General features: G+C 45.4%; 1 protein-coding gene across 1 annotated transcript; it reads left to right on the forward strand.

Moving 5' to 3' along the window:
• Positions 1 to 448: 448 nt before the first annotated feature.
• On the forward strand, positions 449 to 2558 carry LOC121977503 (upstream activation factor subunit spp27-like). Its single transcript, XM_042530041.1, has 2 exons — positions 449 to 740; positions 2151 to 2558. The coding sequence occupies exons 1-2, from the start codon at positions 513 to 515 to the stop codon at positions 2274 to 2276; spliced, it is 354 nt and encodes a 117-aa protein (XP_042385975.1). The 5' UTR covers positions 449 to 512; the 3' UTR covers positions 2277 to 2558.
• The last annotated feature ends 10829 nt before the right edge of the window (positions 2559 to 13387 follow it).

Genomic DNA, 13387 nt, shown 5'->3' on the forward strand with positions numbered 1-13387 from the left:
TCCCGGCTCGGCTTCTTTGTAGGTTCACCGAAGATCTATGCCACCCGTCGGAGACAGCGGAGAGTGTCACGTCCCCAGCGTCCGTCGACTCAGCGCTCGGACGGGATTACGCTCGGACGAGATTTGTCCGACTGAGCGTGAGCACATGAATGCTCATTTAGCATTCACTCGACCGGCTATATACCTTCCTTATTTTTCTCAACCTATACCCCTCTTTCACTCGTCAGGCCGATCTATCATAACACTTATCATAAATAAAAAAATATTTTTTTATACAAAATAAATTAGGAAAAGTTTTCTGTTGTAAAATCTGTCTTTCTATAATTTTTATTTCGGTCATCCCAAATAAACACGGCATTAGATTTTTGGAAATATAACAACCTGGATGCCGTGAGTTAAGTCGTAACGTGGACGGACTCCACTGCTATTTATTACGAGTGAAACCCCAATTAGGATCCCGCTTCTTTCTTTCGCCTCGATTCAAACTCCAGTGGAGAGAGACCGAGCGAGCGATGGCTAGGGTTTTTGGTGCGTGCCGGGTGCTTATGGCGGCGAAGGCTGCTTCGTCGCCGAATGCTGCCTCGTCGGCGAAGGAGGGCACAGGTAAGCTGAAGACCTCCGGCATCCTCAAGCCCCTGCCAGTCACCCAGGCCATGAAGGAGTTCGTCGGTGCCTCCGAGATCTCTCGGCCTGATGTTGTCAAGAAGATCTGGGAACACATCAAGGCCAACAACCTTCAGGTCTTCATTCCCTTTTCTTTCCTCGTGATTTTGCTCAACAAATGAGTCATGACTTGATATGCTGCCCTATTTTTCATTGCCTTATTGTATCTACTGTCTAATATCCATCACTGTATACTTCTTGTTTTTTCCCCTTTATACTTCTTTGCTTCATCGTTTTTCCTTTCTATCACCACATCCTTCACCTTTTTTTGTAAGAAATTTTTTTCGTATAAATGTTGTGAAGAACACGAGTGTAGCTCTCCAATAATGAATGATTTAAGCTTTGTTTATGACGTATTTAGTTGTACTGTAGGGTCGAAAGCTTAAGGTATATCATCAGTTTAATTTGTTATAGGGATGTTTAAGAAGTCATTAAACACATTTGGATCTGTCTTTATGTTTTAAGAACTGACTAAACTTCATTCTCTATGTTTTCAATAAGTAAGAACGTCTGTAGTGAATCTATGGACAGTTACACACACGATAAACTTCTATGATATTCGTGAACTATTATATTTAATGTTTATTGTTATCCATTGTGCTGAGAAGTCTATTAAGTATTCTCATCATGTTGAAGCCTAATATGAACTAGCTTGATTATGTTTAAAATTCATAATTTGATACGCTACTCAGAAGTCTCTACTTCGATAAAGTTTCCAGCCTTTTTTTTTTAACAACAGATAGCGATTATAACTTTGACCAAGGACATATCCTGGTATACTATTGAAATCTCAGAGGGATCACACAATTGACAATCCAGTGGATTGTCCATCCTTTCAAAGTCATTTTTAACAATTTGTAGAAATCATTATCAATTGTTCGAACACAGTGGGTTTAATTGTTTCAACATCAAATGTCCAAAATGAACTTCTGCAACTTACTGAGTTGGTTGCTTGGTTCCCAATGCATGATGTTTTATTGTAACCATAGACAAACTATACATCTTTATTTCAGTTGAAGCTGTAAATGGATTTAGAGCTTGCAGTTGTTTTTAATCTTTATAATCAAGTGATTGTTTTTCAGTTTTATGAGTGAAATCATATATTTCATTTCCCATGACATACTCTGAGGGGCAAATGAAAAGACAACCATGGTTTCAAATAGTGGTTTGTACTTGAAATTTGCATCTCATAAATGAAATGATAATATTACAATAGTGTTGGGATCACCTTGATTATTCTTGGTAACCTGTTCAGGCATGAAGGAAGATGCTCATCTAATGAAAAAAATACTTATTGGAGTTAGTTTATCCCTTTATTTTGCTGTTCTCTTGTCCTCTCTAAATGCAGTTGACAAAGGAATGCAATCATGTCAGCATAAGAACTAATAACTGACGATCCCATAAAACTCTTCATTGGAAATTTCCCCCAATTTTGAACAACTGATTGAATATGTTCTCTTTCTATCCTGGTTTTAATTTTGATGTAGAACCCAGCAAACAAGAGGGAAATTCAGTGCGACAAGAAGCTAAAGACTATTTTTCAGGGCAGAGACAAAATTGGGATGCTGGAGATGGCCAAACTGATTACCCCTCATTTCCTCAAACCAAACTGATACTGGTTGCTCTGGTGAAATCTGTTGTTTTCCTTCCTGTTAGTTTGGGTCACTAATAGTTAGGAGTTTGTTTAGAATGTTGGAGACTAGTCCTTATTGTTATGGTAGTAGGATTGAACTTTTCTGCAGTTTGGTTTTCCAGTGGTCTGACTCCATGCAAAGCTTCGTTTTGGTTCGCATGTGAAGTCAGTTTATGATGATTGTTGGCTAGTTATAAAGACAACTTGCAAGCTTATCCAACTTTGTGTTTAGTTGATGAATTCAACTGATATTGCAGCAATACATGTGATGTTTTTTTATTTTATTTTTTAAAGTTTTGTTAAATGGTTGGACAACAATTCTAATAAATCATTAGGCCTCTTGTGACCTGGCAAACCTTAGGGCAGTTGCCTATACATTTTGGACCAGTAGTTAAATATTGGAATGTGAACCCCCATAGTCTTTGCAAAATTAGATGTGTAACAATCTGAAGTATGACCAAGGCTAAATTTTACAATGTACACTGCCTCCATGATCAAGGATCTGGGTCTATTGCACATGAGAACATGATTTGGGTTAGACATTGTTATTCAACTATAGACAATAAAGTTGCATTTGGCTTTGGTACGCTTGAATCAAATTGACTAAAGGAATCAATTGAAAAATGTAATGAAATAGACTCTTGTTTCGTTGCAATAATACAATGATGTGACTAATATAATGCATTCTAACTTGTTTATAGGGCTAATTCATTAACTTGATCTAGCTAACTATTCTGTTTTGAGGTAATCAATCAATCTTATCTTATCAGCCCCAGAAGCATGCCCAGCTTGCACTATCTAATGATATCGTCCGGCCCAGTCAGTTCGCATCACACCATGCATTATTTAACAGCAAGGCTGGCTTGGCATTAAACTCCCTATTCAAATCTGGTTGCCAGTTCTATTGCAACATTAACACGATGCTCTCTGCATCCATTTAATGCCCATTCTTACTGAAGGGTTTTGCCATTTCTCATGATGATGTACGTCCCCCTTAATTACGATCATGCTCATGCAATGCTTTGAATGTTGGATGATATTGATATGAGTTATAATGTGGGGATTTAAAAGATGATATGATAGTTAAGGTCAAGGCGATGTGGTAGTTAAAGTTATGGGAAAAGAGCATTCTCTATTTGCCTTTGTTGCTTGTCCAATGCTAAAGCTCTCGGGTCCAGTCCAATCGGATTATAAGCCGTTTGGGATAGGGCCGATTGGCCCTTAAGCTGGTTGAATATAAAGGGTTTAGCACTTTACTCTTGAACTAAAAAGATATCTTGCTCGACCGAGTTTAAAGATGACTTGCCTTATGGGTCGGTTGGAGTGTCTGACTTACCTCACAATCGATCAGTCATAGGTCTGGTCAGAGTAATGGTTAGTCTCCCCAATTCTCACAAATCTCTTTATGCATGCTCGGTCAAACAAAAGGCCGGTCGGGCTTAAGGCACTTCGACTTAAAGTTCTAATTGAATCTTCCAAAACACAGCTTCATTTCTCTAGACTGTCCATTACATGCTCGACCGGACAAAAGGCTGACTGGGTCTAAGATACTTAGTTTCATATTGTTGCCCGAACATATTTCTAGCACGCACAAAGTATTAGAGGGATTTCCAGAATGTACAAGTTATCATTTTATTTCTCAAACTGACTTTCGACATGCCCAAGGCATTGAATTATTTTCCAAACGGATCGCTAATACTATGCAGAATATAACTGAGTAGCTTATAGGCTGGTCAGGGTATACTTAGCCGACAACATGAGTAGAGAATCCTAATAACCTGTATATTTTGCTAGAACCTTCTTCCAGGATTATTGTGTCTCTTATCAGCCGACCATTAATGACAGTATATTCCTTTAACGACATAAGCTATAAACAAAAAAAGAAGTATACATATAAGTAAATGGAAGATTTTTTGGACAATTATTGTACATTGCCCAATTTGTACACTTTCCTTTACCAAACAACTTCTGACACACATCATCACCTCATGATTGTGGAGGTTATAAGAGGTGGTATATAAAGCGGGTCATCTCCGTTGAGAAGATATGTTCTTTGAACATCTGAAACTTACTCGCGCGCACACGCTTTTTATTGTTGTTCATTCACCCGTCTGGACTTGTACTGACTTGAGCGTTAGAGGGCCTTCGTCAGGACTTTCTCGGGTTTTGGGGCACTGTTGCCTCGTTTCCGTGTGCGTAGGATCGAAAGGAAGCCTCCCTGTGGTATAAAAAAGTTTTCTCTCAGTCAATAATTAAATTGTCATATCCAACACGTCATTTCTTCAATTTTCAGACAGGATCACGATCCTTGACTACAGAATTTTACCGGATCAGATGGTTTGCCTGGTTGGTTGGTTAGACAAGGGAATGACTATCTAATCTAATCTTCCTACTGAAAGCCAAAAACGAGTTAGATGGAGATTGATTTCCGACCACCTCGTCTCGGTATAAATGAATCTATTTTTCAAAATAATCAAAGTAATTGATCATACATTCAATGACCTAATCATTGAAGGATTAGTCAACAAATAATAATTTAAAATAATTGCTCTATGAGAAAACAATGGAAGCCCCAAATCCAGAGAAATGAGCAAAGTTATGTCACGAAGGAATATAATTTTGGCTTTAGGACATGTCAACTGTTTGGGTGGGCCGAGCTCAACAAGTTGTACGCGTCAAAGTGTTTGAATGAGTTAATGTGTTAGGTAAACTAGTGGGATCGTCACATTATGATATCTTTTATTTTTGACATATTAAACTATTTATAAAATATTAATTATATTAATAAATTTACATTTTAAAAATAATTATAATTGTTGAACAATTTTAATGAAAAGTGTCTCTCTCTTGCATGTTGGTCCCCTTTGGAGGCTAACATGAGGGGGGATGACATGGGTAACTTGTTGGATGCAACCATATGACTGGTGGTAGATGAACGATGCGGGAGTGTCAAAAGGAACGGACCTAGATGAACGATGAGGAGTCTCAGAAGGATCGACCTTGGAAAGAGACGAATAATTAAATCATATTAGAACTTATGAACAAAATGAAAACGGATGAAGCAACATATTGAGAATGCGTGTTAAATTTAGATGTTATCGATCTTTTAATTCAAACTTATTTGATTGATTAAAATTAAGAGTTTTATTAATGAATATGGTTCATGAATATTATTCATGAACATTATTGTTCATTAATAATTTTCACGAATATTATTATGAATATTATTCATAAATATTAATGAGTTGAACACATGTAATCAAGTTTGTTCATTTAATTTAATGAGTTGTTCAAATTTATTTATTTAATTGATTTTGTATGTATTGAACGAATATAAATAAGTTCTTATCAAATTAAACACTAAATTTATTCATGAACGTTCGATTGACTATTGTAAATCCAAATTCGACAAAAATACAATAGTGCTGCTCAGGCAGGAGCCAAATAGAATTTAAGTCACTGACCAAAATAAAGTACATATAGGAAGCCCAACTTGCACAAAAGAAAACATCAAGGTAGCTGATGAAGATAACCACCATATCAGTAATGACACAATTTACTAGCTTGAAGGACTGAAACATGCAGAACAAAAGCTGATGGTATAAAAGTGAAAGATAAACAGTGTAGACAAAAGATTGACTGAAGTTTTAGCATTGGCATTTCCGTGAAAATTTTCAAGCTTGCATTGCGCATGGAAGCAACCTCACTTCCTTCATGGTGCAACATTATGATGCCCTACTTCATCATTGACTCCATTGTGCCGCTTGGAATGGGCAGATGGTGGCACAGCATCCCTTCCACGCAACAAGTAATTTGGAGAAGCCATTGTTGACCTCTTGAAAAATATTGCATGGCTGTCCCAATGATCACTGACCACAATAGCTTTCTTAATTCGCTGCCTCACTATTTGCACCATGTACAGTCGAAGAAACAACCATCAGGGAGACGAGAAAAGGGAGAAGAAAATTGTGAGCCAAAGCCATGGTATTGTGCATGGGAAGAAAGGGAGCCTAGATTTCTGAATTATGAACTCTTCATATCAAGAAGCAACCCAGAGAGTTTAGCAAAATGAGAGAGTGGAAAGGAAGGTGAGTCTTTAATTATATGAGACAGTTTTTAGTTTCTGAATACATTTAAGTGTCGCAGGTAAAGGACAACAAGAGAAGAATAGGACAATCCTTTTGTGGACGTATATTCAACATCCAACTAGTTGACATTGAATGTGCTAGGAGAGGTTTGATTATATTTATTTATTTATTGTGGTTGATGCTTGAAAAAATTGTAAAATTAAGGGATAAAACAACTTATAATTAAGCTTATAAGAAAGTCTGTTAGTGCCACTTTACGGTAACTGATCCTGTCTGAGCGCTAAGTCGATGGATACTAGGGACGTGACACGCTCCGCTGTCTCCGACTAGTGGCGTAGCTCTCCGACGAACCTGCAAAGAAGCCGAGTCGGGAGGAGTTTCCCGGCGACGGCCCTCCGACGCTCAAGTCAGGCAACGAGAGAGGCAGTGTAATGTGGTTACAGTAGAGAGTTGCGCATACCTTCGTCGACGTCTGGGATCCTTATATAGGACGCCGGGGAAGCGCGGGCACGCTTCCCGATGCGTGCACGCTTCCCCAAACATAGCTTAACGAGTCTGTGTCAGAAAAGTACCTCTGGCGCCATTCCGCAATCGTCCGAGCATATCCCGGATGTGACGGTGGAAGCTTCCACCGTATGATCCTGTGTACGGCTCGGCCGCCAACTTTGCTGCATGTCGGTGGCAGACGTCTCGAGGATGATGTTATCTTCTGTCTCCTTTGTCCTCTTGCGATTCCTGTCTGTTCCAGGGCCGAGCGGTTAAGCCGCTCGGCGAGCATGTCACTTCTACCTCGGTCGTGTGCTCGGATGAGATTGCTCTTGCCTCTGTTGCCGGGTGCCCCGACCGAACGGACATCCCCTTCAAGTCTAGTCGAAGGAGGCTCTAAGTCCGACTGACTGGACTATGAGTTTGGTCGAGCGACATTCACATTTCCGCTCCTGAAAGTGTATTACCGATCGGCTCTAGGAGGCCCCTTCGGCCGATCGGCGAGTTGATGGCCGTGCCTTGTAGTTTTGATTTCCATTCGCCGTTTGTTGCGCTTCTATTTTGGGGGCGGTCGGACTTGTTGAGTCTCTTCAGAATTCGTGCCAATCCTCATTAAGCTGCCCATGCGCGAGTAATGACTCTCATTAAATGCCGCCCAATAGCTGGTTGCCACTTGGCAAATCCGTCGTCATCGTACGGCGAGGGCGTCAACTTTGATTGGATAGGCGTCGGTTCAAATATGACGGTCCGATGCTGACGCCCGTTTCGATGACCTGGATCAGACGGTTGTAGTGGACCGAGTCCGGGGTTTATGAAGCGCCGACGCTGACCCTCCTTCTATCGTTCTTGCCTTCGCGTTTTTAGTGATTCCTCTCGTAACCACCTTCCCGACGTTCGCTTGCCTCGGTGCTCCGACGAACTTCCGACCCTCTCTCCCTCACGCTTTGCTCTCAGTAAGCCTTCTCCTATCTTTACTTTCTTTTGTTTTCTTCTTTTTGGTGGTCTTCGCATTCGTTCAATATAGTTTCTGTTCTCTCTGTCGACCCTTTCACCTTTCTTTACTCGGTCCTTTCTCCCTTGGTACTGTCCCGGTGATGGCTAGCACCTCGCAGCCTTCGGATCCTTCTCCCGGCTTATGGTATATGACCATGGTAAGCCGGTTTGACGAGACCGATGCGGGACACTTCCTTAACGAATTCGAACTTCCTCCTGACCATAGACTAGCTTTGGCCACCTCTTCCAATCGACCCCACAATCTGCCGACCGGCATCGTTTGCTTCTTTCGTGACCAATTCATGGCCGGTCTGCGCTTCCCTCTACATTCCTTTATCCGTGAGGTTTGTAATTACTTCCGCATTCCGCTCGGCCAACTTGTACCCAACTCCTTTAGGTTGCTGTGCGGCGTTGTAATCCTTTTCAAACTGCACGGTATTCCCTTAGTCCCCCGAATTTTCCACTACTTCTACTATCCCAAACAGTCCGAGTGGGGTACTTTCCTTTTTCAATCGCGGATCGGCCTCGTCTTCTTCGATAAAATGCCGACCTCGAACAAGCACTGGAAGGAAAGTTATTTTTACCTTCGCTTTCCCGAACTGCCATCCTTTCGCACCCAGTGGCAGACCACTGTGCCGAGCCCGCCGGATCTTGGTAGATACAAGAGCTAGCGGGATTATCTTCATGTGGCCAATCTATTAGCCGACCAGAGGTTCAACATCAACAAACTACTCCACGAAGGGGTGTTGTACATATTTGGCCTGAGCCCGATCCGAACGAAGCTCCCGAGCAGCATGGGTAAGCACTTTCCTTGTCCTTTTTCCTTTTGGTCTAACTGATTTATTCTTCTGTTATACAGCTGACATCATGTGGCACACCAAGGTTGCTGATCGGTTGAAGTTGAAGGCTGCCGAAATGGAGGCGGTGGTGGCCAAGGAGATGGCCGATCGGGGCATTGAGCCGGTCGGCTCGCATGAGGGCGAAAGCGGAGGAACTCCCACTGAGGCCCGAGGATCTGCCGCTCAGGTCCCTGCAACTGGAGCGGCCGAGGATGCTATCTCTTCGGCCGATCAGCAGCCTACGTCAGAGGACGCGGAGCGCTCGGCAGGTGATTCCCCGTTGATAATACGCAAGCGGCGCCAGACGGCCATTGCGCGGGAGGAGCCGGTGGTCGGGCCAGTCGACGCCCCCTTAGAGGCAATCGATCCGCCACCCGCCGCACATGAGGCCATCTCGTCTGATCGGACTCCCTCCCAGCTCGACCAGCCAGCAACTTCAATTGGGGCGCCACCTGCTAGTTCTTTGCCCCGAGTTCGCCTTCGGCTCAAACGCTCGGACATTATTTCTGCGCCGCTCGACGAGTTGTCCAGCCGAGCCGTTTCTTCCCAATCGGATCCGAGCGGTCGTCGAGTGATCCAATTCGTCCTTCGTCTTCCCACCGAGGAGTTCCTTTTGGCGACGGATTAGCCCACTACTCCCGAGCATCAAGTCACTATTCGAGGGCCGCTTGCCAAGACGTGGGAAGATGCGAGGGCTCGGGTTGCCCTGATGACTCCCGGTCAGCTAGCGGACAGCCATATGCAGCAAGCCACCAGGGTATGTTTCTTAACACACTATTACGACTACTTCGCCAGGTTCCTGACATCATCCTATCCGAACGCAGCAATGGGTGGAGAACATTGCGCTCAGCAATCGTCTAGCCGAACTGGGGGAGGAGTTGAAGAAACTCCAAATTTCTGGAGGGGCGCCGACTGAAGGACCTTCGTATGCTACGCTTAGGTCCGAGCTGACCCAGGCAGAGAAACTGCTAGCGGCCGAGCGGCACAAGTCTTCCGGCCTGGAAACCAGGGTAGCTGGACTCAAAAACCAAGTCAAGTTCCATGACCACCAGATCACTATGGCCACCAAAAGAAAAAATAGGGCCGTTGCTGATCTGGACGCGATGAAGGTGCAGGTCCGAGCGCTGGATCAACGCGTTACAGAATTGACCGACCTGCTATCTGCCGAGAAAGAGAGCCGATCTACCACTGAAGCTAAACTGCAGGCAGATAAGCAAGATCTCCAAGGAGCTCTCGACGCCTCCCGAGCGGCGCTCAAAGAATACCAGGAAGGAGAAGCTGACCGCTTCCAGGCGATGAAACAGAACTACCTCCGATCGGACGCATTTGGTGACAAGCTCAGTGATCGGCTAGTTCTGTCCTTCGAAGAGGCCATCCGGGCGACCACTGTCTACCTGAAGGCCAAGGGCCATCTCCCCGAGGAGACCTCTATTCCTCCTCGAGACATGGCCGGCTTGCTGGAAGCTGTTCCGGAGTCCATCTTCGAGCCCATAGAGTGAGGAGCGTTTATGATTTCCTTTAGCTTTTTTTGTAACCCTCCCGATCGGCTCTGAGGGCCTGAATTTTAATGGATATGCCATCTTTTTATTAGCTTACTCTGTCAATACTTGTGTCCTCCGCTCGAAGCGCGAACTACTATCGTCCGCGTCTTCCCCTTTTCCTTCTCGTTAACCGTTCGTCTTGCCTTCCTAGTTTTCCGACGGAATTTTTCACGAAGTATTTTTGCTAACTGGGCTGCTCGTCTGAACACACCCACCTTTTTAAATGGCGTTCTCGTTAGATTGTTCGTGAAGTACCTTTGGGAACTTGGCCGATCGTCCATTCAACTCACGAGTCGACCGGGGGGTTTATAGTCGCTGGTTCGACTCTAAGGTTTAACGTCGGAGCTCGACGGTCTTCAGGCCGGGGGGTTTATAGTCGCCGGTTTGACTCTAGGGTTTAACGTCGGAGCTCGACGACCTTCATATAGATAACTGCTAGTCGTACAACACTCGTGCCTTTGTTTTTTTCTTATAACTTTCCTTCCTGCAGCCAAAAGATACATCCGAACAGAGTATCCATGAAAATATGTTACATCGGCGCACCTTTCATCCGGCCCGATAGGGCTGGAGGTGGTTTGCGCTCCATGGCCTATCCAGCCGCCGTCCATCCTCGTCCTCCAAGTAGTAGGCTCCGGATCGGAGCTTCTCGACGACCTTAAAGGGTCCCGCCCAGAGAGCCTCCAGCTTACCTACGTCTCCGACCGACTTCACCTTCTTCCAAACCAAGTCGCCCACCTGGAATGCTCGAGGAATCACGCGGCGGTTGTAGTTTTACTTCATTCTCTGCCTGTAGGCCATTAGCCAGATGGACATCAGCCGGATGGACGATTTGGCTTGCTCCTCGTCGATCAAGTCCAATTCAAGTTGCCTCCGCTCGGAATTAGCTTCGTCGTAGTCCTGGATCCGGACGGATTCTACGCCGACTTCGACTGGGACGACCACCTCGCCTCCATACACCAGGTGGAACGGTGTTACTCCCGTTCCCTCCTTAGGGGTCGTGCGGATTGCCCATAGGACCCCCGACAGCTTGTCCACCCAGCTTCCTCCCGTGTGATCGAGTCGAGCCCGAAGAATTCGGAGTATCTCCCGGTTGGCTACTTCGGCTTGACCATTGCTTTGGGGATACGCCACGGACGTGAAGTGCTGCTCAATACCATATCCATTGCACCATTCCTCGAGCTGCTTTCCGACGAACTGCCGCCCGTTGTCCGAGACGAGCCGATGCGGGATGCCGAACCGACAGATGATGTGCTGCCAGATGAATTTCTTGACCATCTGCTCGGTTATCTTGGCCAATGGCTCGGCCTCCACCCACTTGGAGAAGTAATATACTGCCACCAATAGAAACTTCCGTTGTCCGGTCGCCATAGGGAAGAGTTCTACGATGTCCATGCCCCACTGGTCGAATGGGCAGGAGACTGTGGACGCTTTCATTTCTTCCGTCGGCTTATGCGAGAAATTGTGGTATTTCTGACAGGAAAGACACGTTACGACGGTCCGAGCGGCGTCCTCGTGTAGTGTTGGCCAGAAGTATCCGGCCAGCAAGATCTTCCTAGCCAAAGAACAACCGCCTGGATGGCCTCTGCAAGATCCTTGGTGCACTTCCAGGAGAATGTACTCGGCGTCTTCCGAACTGACACACTTCAGTAGAGGTCGGGAGAATGCCTTTTTGTTAAGTTGATCTCCGATGAGCGTGAACCATCCGGCTCTCCTCCTCAGTAGCTAGGCTTCCTCCCGATCGGACGGCGAGGCGCCCGAGCGCAGAAACTCCATGATGGTTGTTCTCCAATCGCTCGGGAAGGTGAGGCCATCCATCCGATCCACATGCGCTACCAGAGATACTTGCTCGATTGGTTGCTGGATGACGACCGGAGATATTGAGCTAGCGAGTTTGGCTAACTCATCTGCTGCCTGGTTCTCTGCTTGGGGTATCTTCAAGACCACTACCTCGGTGAAGCCGGTCTTGAGTTTTTCAAAGGCCTCCGCGTACAATCTGAGCCTTGCATTGTTTATCTCAAAAGCGCCCATGAGTTGCTGAGCGGCAAGCTGGGAATCCGAGTGGATCAACACCCGACTGGCTCCAACATGCCGTGCGGCTTGTAATCCGACTATGAGGGCCTCGTATTCTGCCTCATTATTTGTTGCCCGATAGTCCAGCCGGACGGACAAATGCATACGCTCTCCTTGAGGCGAGAATAACATGATCCCAATTCCGCTTCCGAGACGAGTGGACGATTCGTCCACATATATCTTCCATGTAGCTTCGGGCTCGGGCTTCTGTACCTCGGTCACGAAATCTGCCAAGGACTATGCTTTGATCGCCGAACGGGGTTGGTATTGGATGTCAAATTCGCTCAACTCCGTAGTCCACTTGATGAGTCGTCCGGATGCTTCAGGGTTCAGGAGTACCCTTGCTAGCGGGCTGTTCATCATCATAATAATGGTGTGCGCCAAAAAGTAAGGGCACAACTTCCGAGCGACAAGGACCAAGGTGAAAGCCAACTTCTCGAGACCGGTGTAGCAAGACTCAGCATCTTTTAAGATATGACTTAAAAAGTACACTGACTATTCCTCATCGCTCGACCTGACTAATGCTAAGCCCACAGCATGCTCAGTCGAAGAAAAATAAATGCGGAGCGGCTCACCTACGGCTGGTTTCGCCAACACGGGTAAGGAATTCAGATAAGTCTTCAATTCCTCGAATGCCCGATCGCATTCCTCGTCCCATTGGAACTTGGTGGCTTTACGGAGAATCTTGAAAAATGGCAAGCTCCAGTCGGCGGTCTTAGAGATAAACCTTGATAGCGCCGTTATCCGACCGGTGAGACGCTGTACCTCTCGGAGATTTCTGGGAGGTAGTATGTCCTGCAATGCCTTTATCATGCTGGGGTTCACCTCTATGCCCCGCTCGGTCACAATGTAGCCCAGGAAGTGCCCGCCTTTTGCTCCGAACAGGCACTTCTGAGGGTTAAGTTTGACGCCATACCTTCTAAATGTTTGAAAAGTTTCCTCCATGTCCGCGTAGAGATCGACCACCCGGAAGGACTTGATAAGTATGTCGTCCACGTACACTTCCAAGTTGCGCCCGATCTGCTCCCTGAAGACCTTGTTCATCAGACGCTAGTAGGTGGCTCCTGCGTTCTT

The sequence above is a fragment of the Zingiber officinale genome, chromosome 4B, assembly GCF_018446385.1.
Source record: "Zingiber officinale cultivar Zhangliang chromosome 4B, Zo_v1.1, whole genome shotgun sequence".
NCBI classification, from domain to species: domain Eukaryota; kingdom Viridiplantae; phylum Streptophyta; class Magnoliopsida; order Zingiberales; family Zingiberaceae; genus Zingiber; species Zingiber officinale.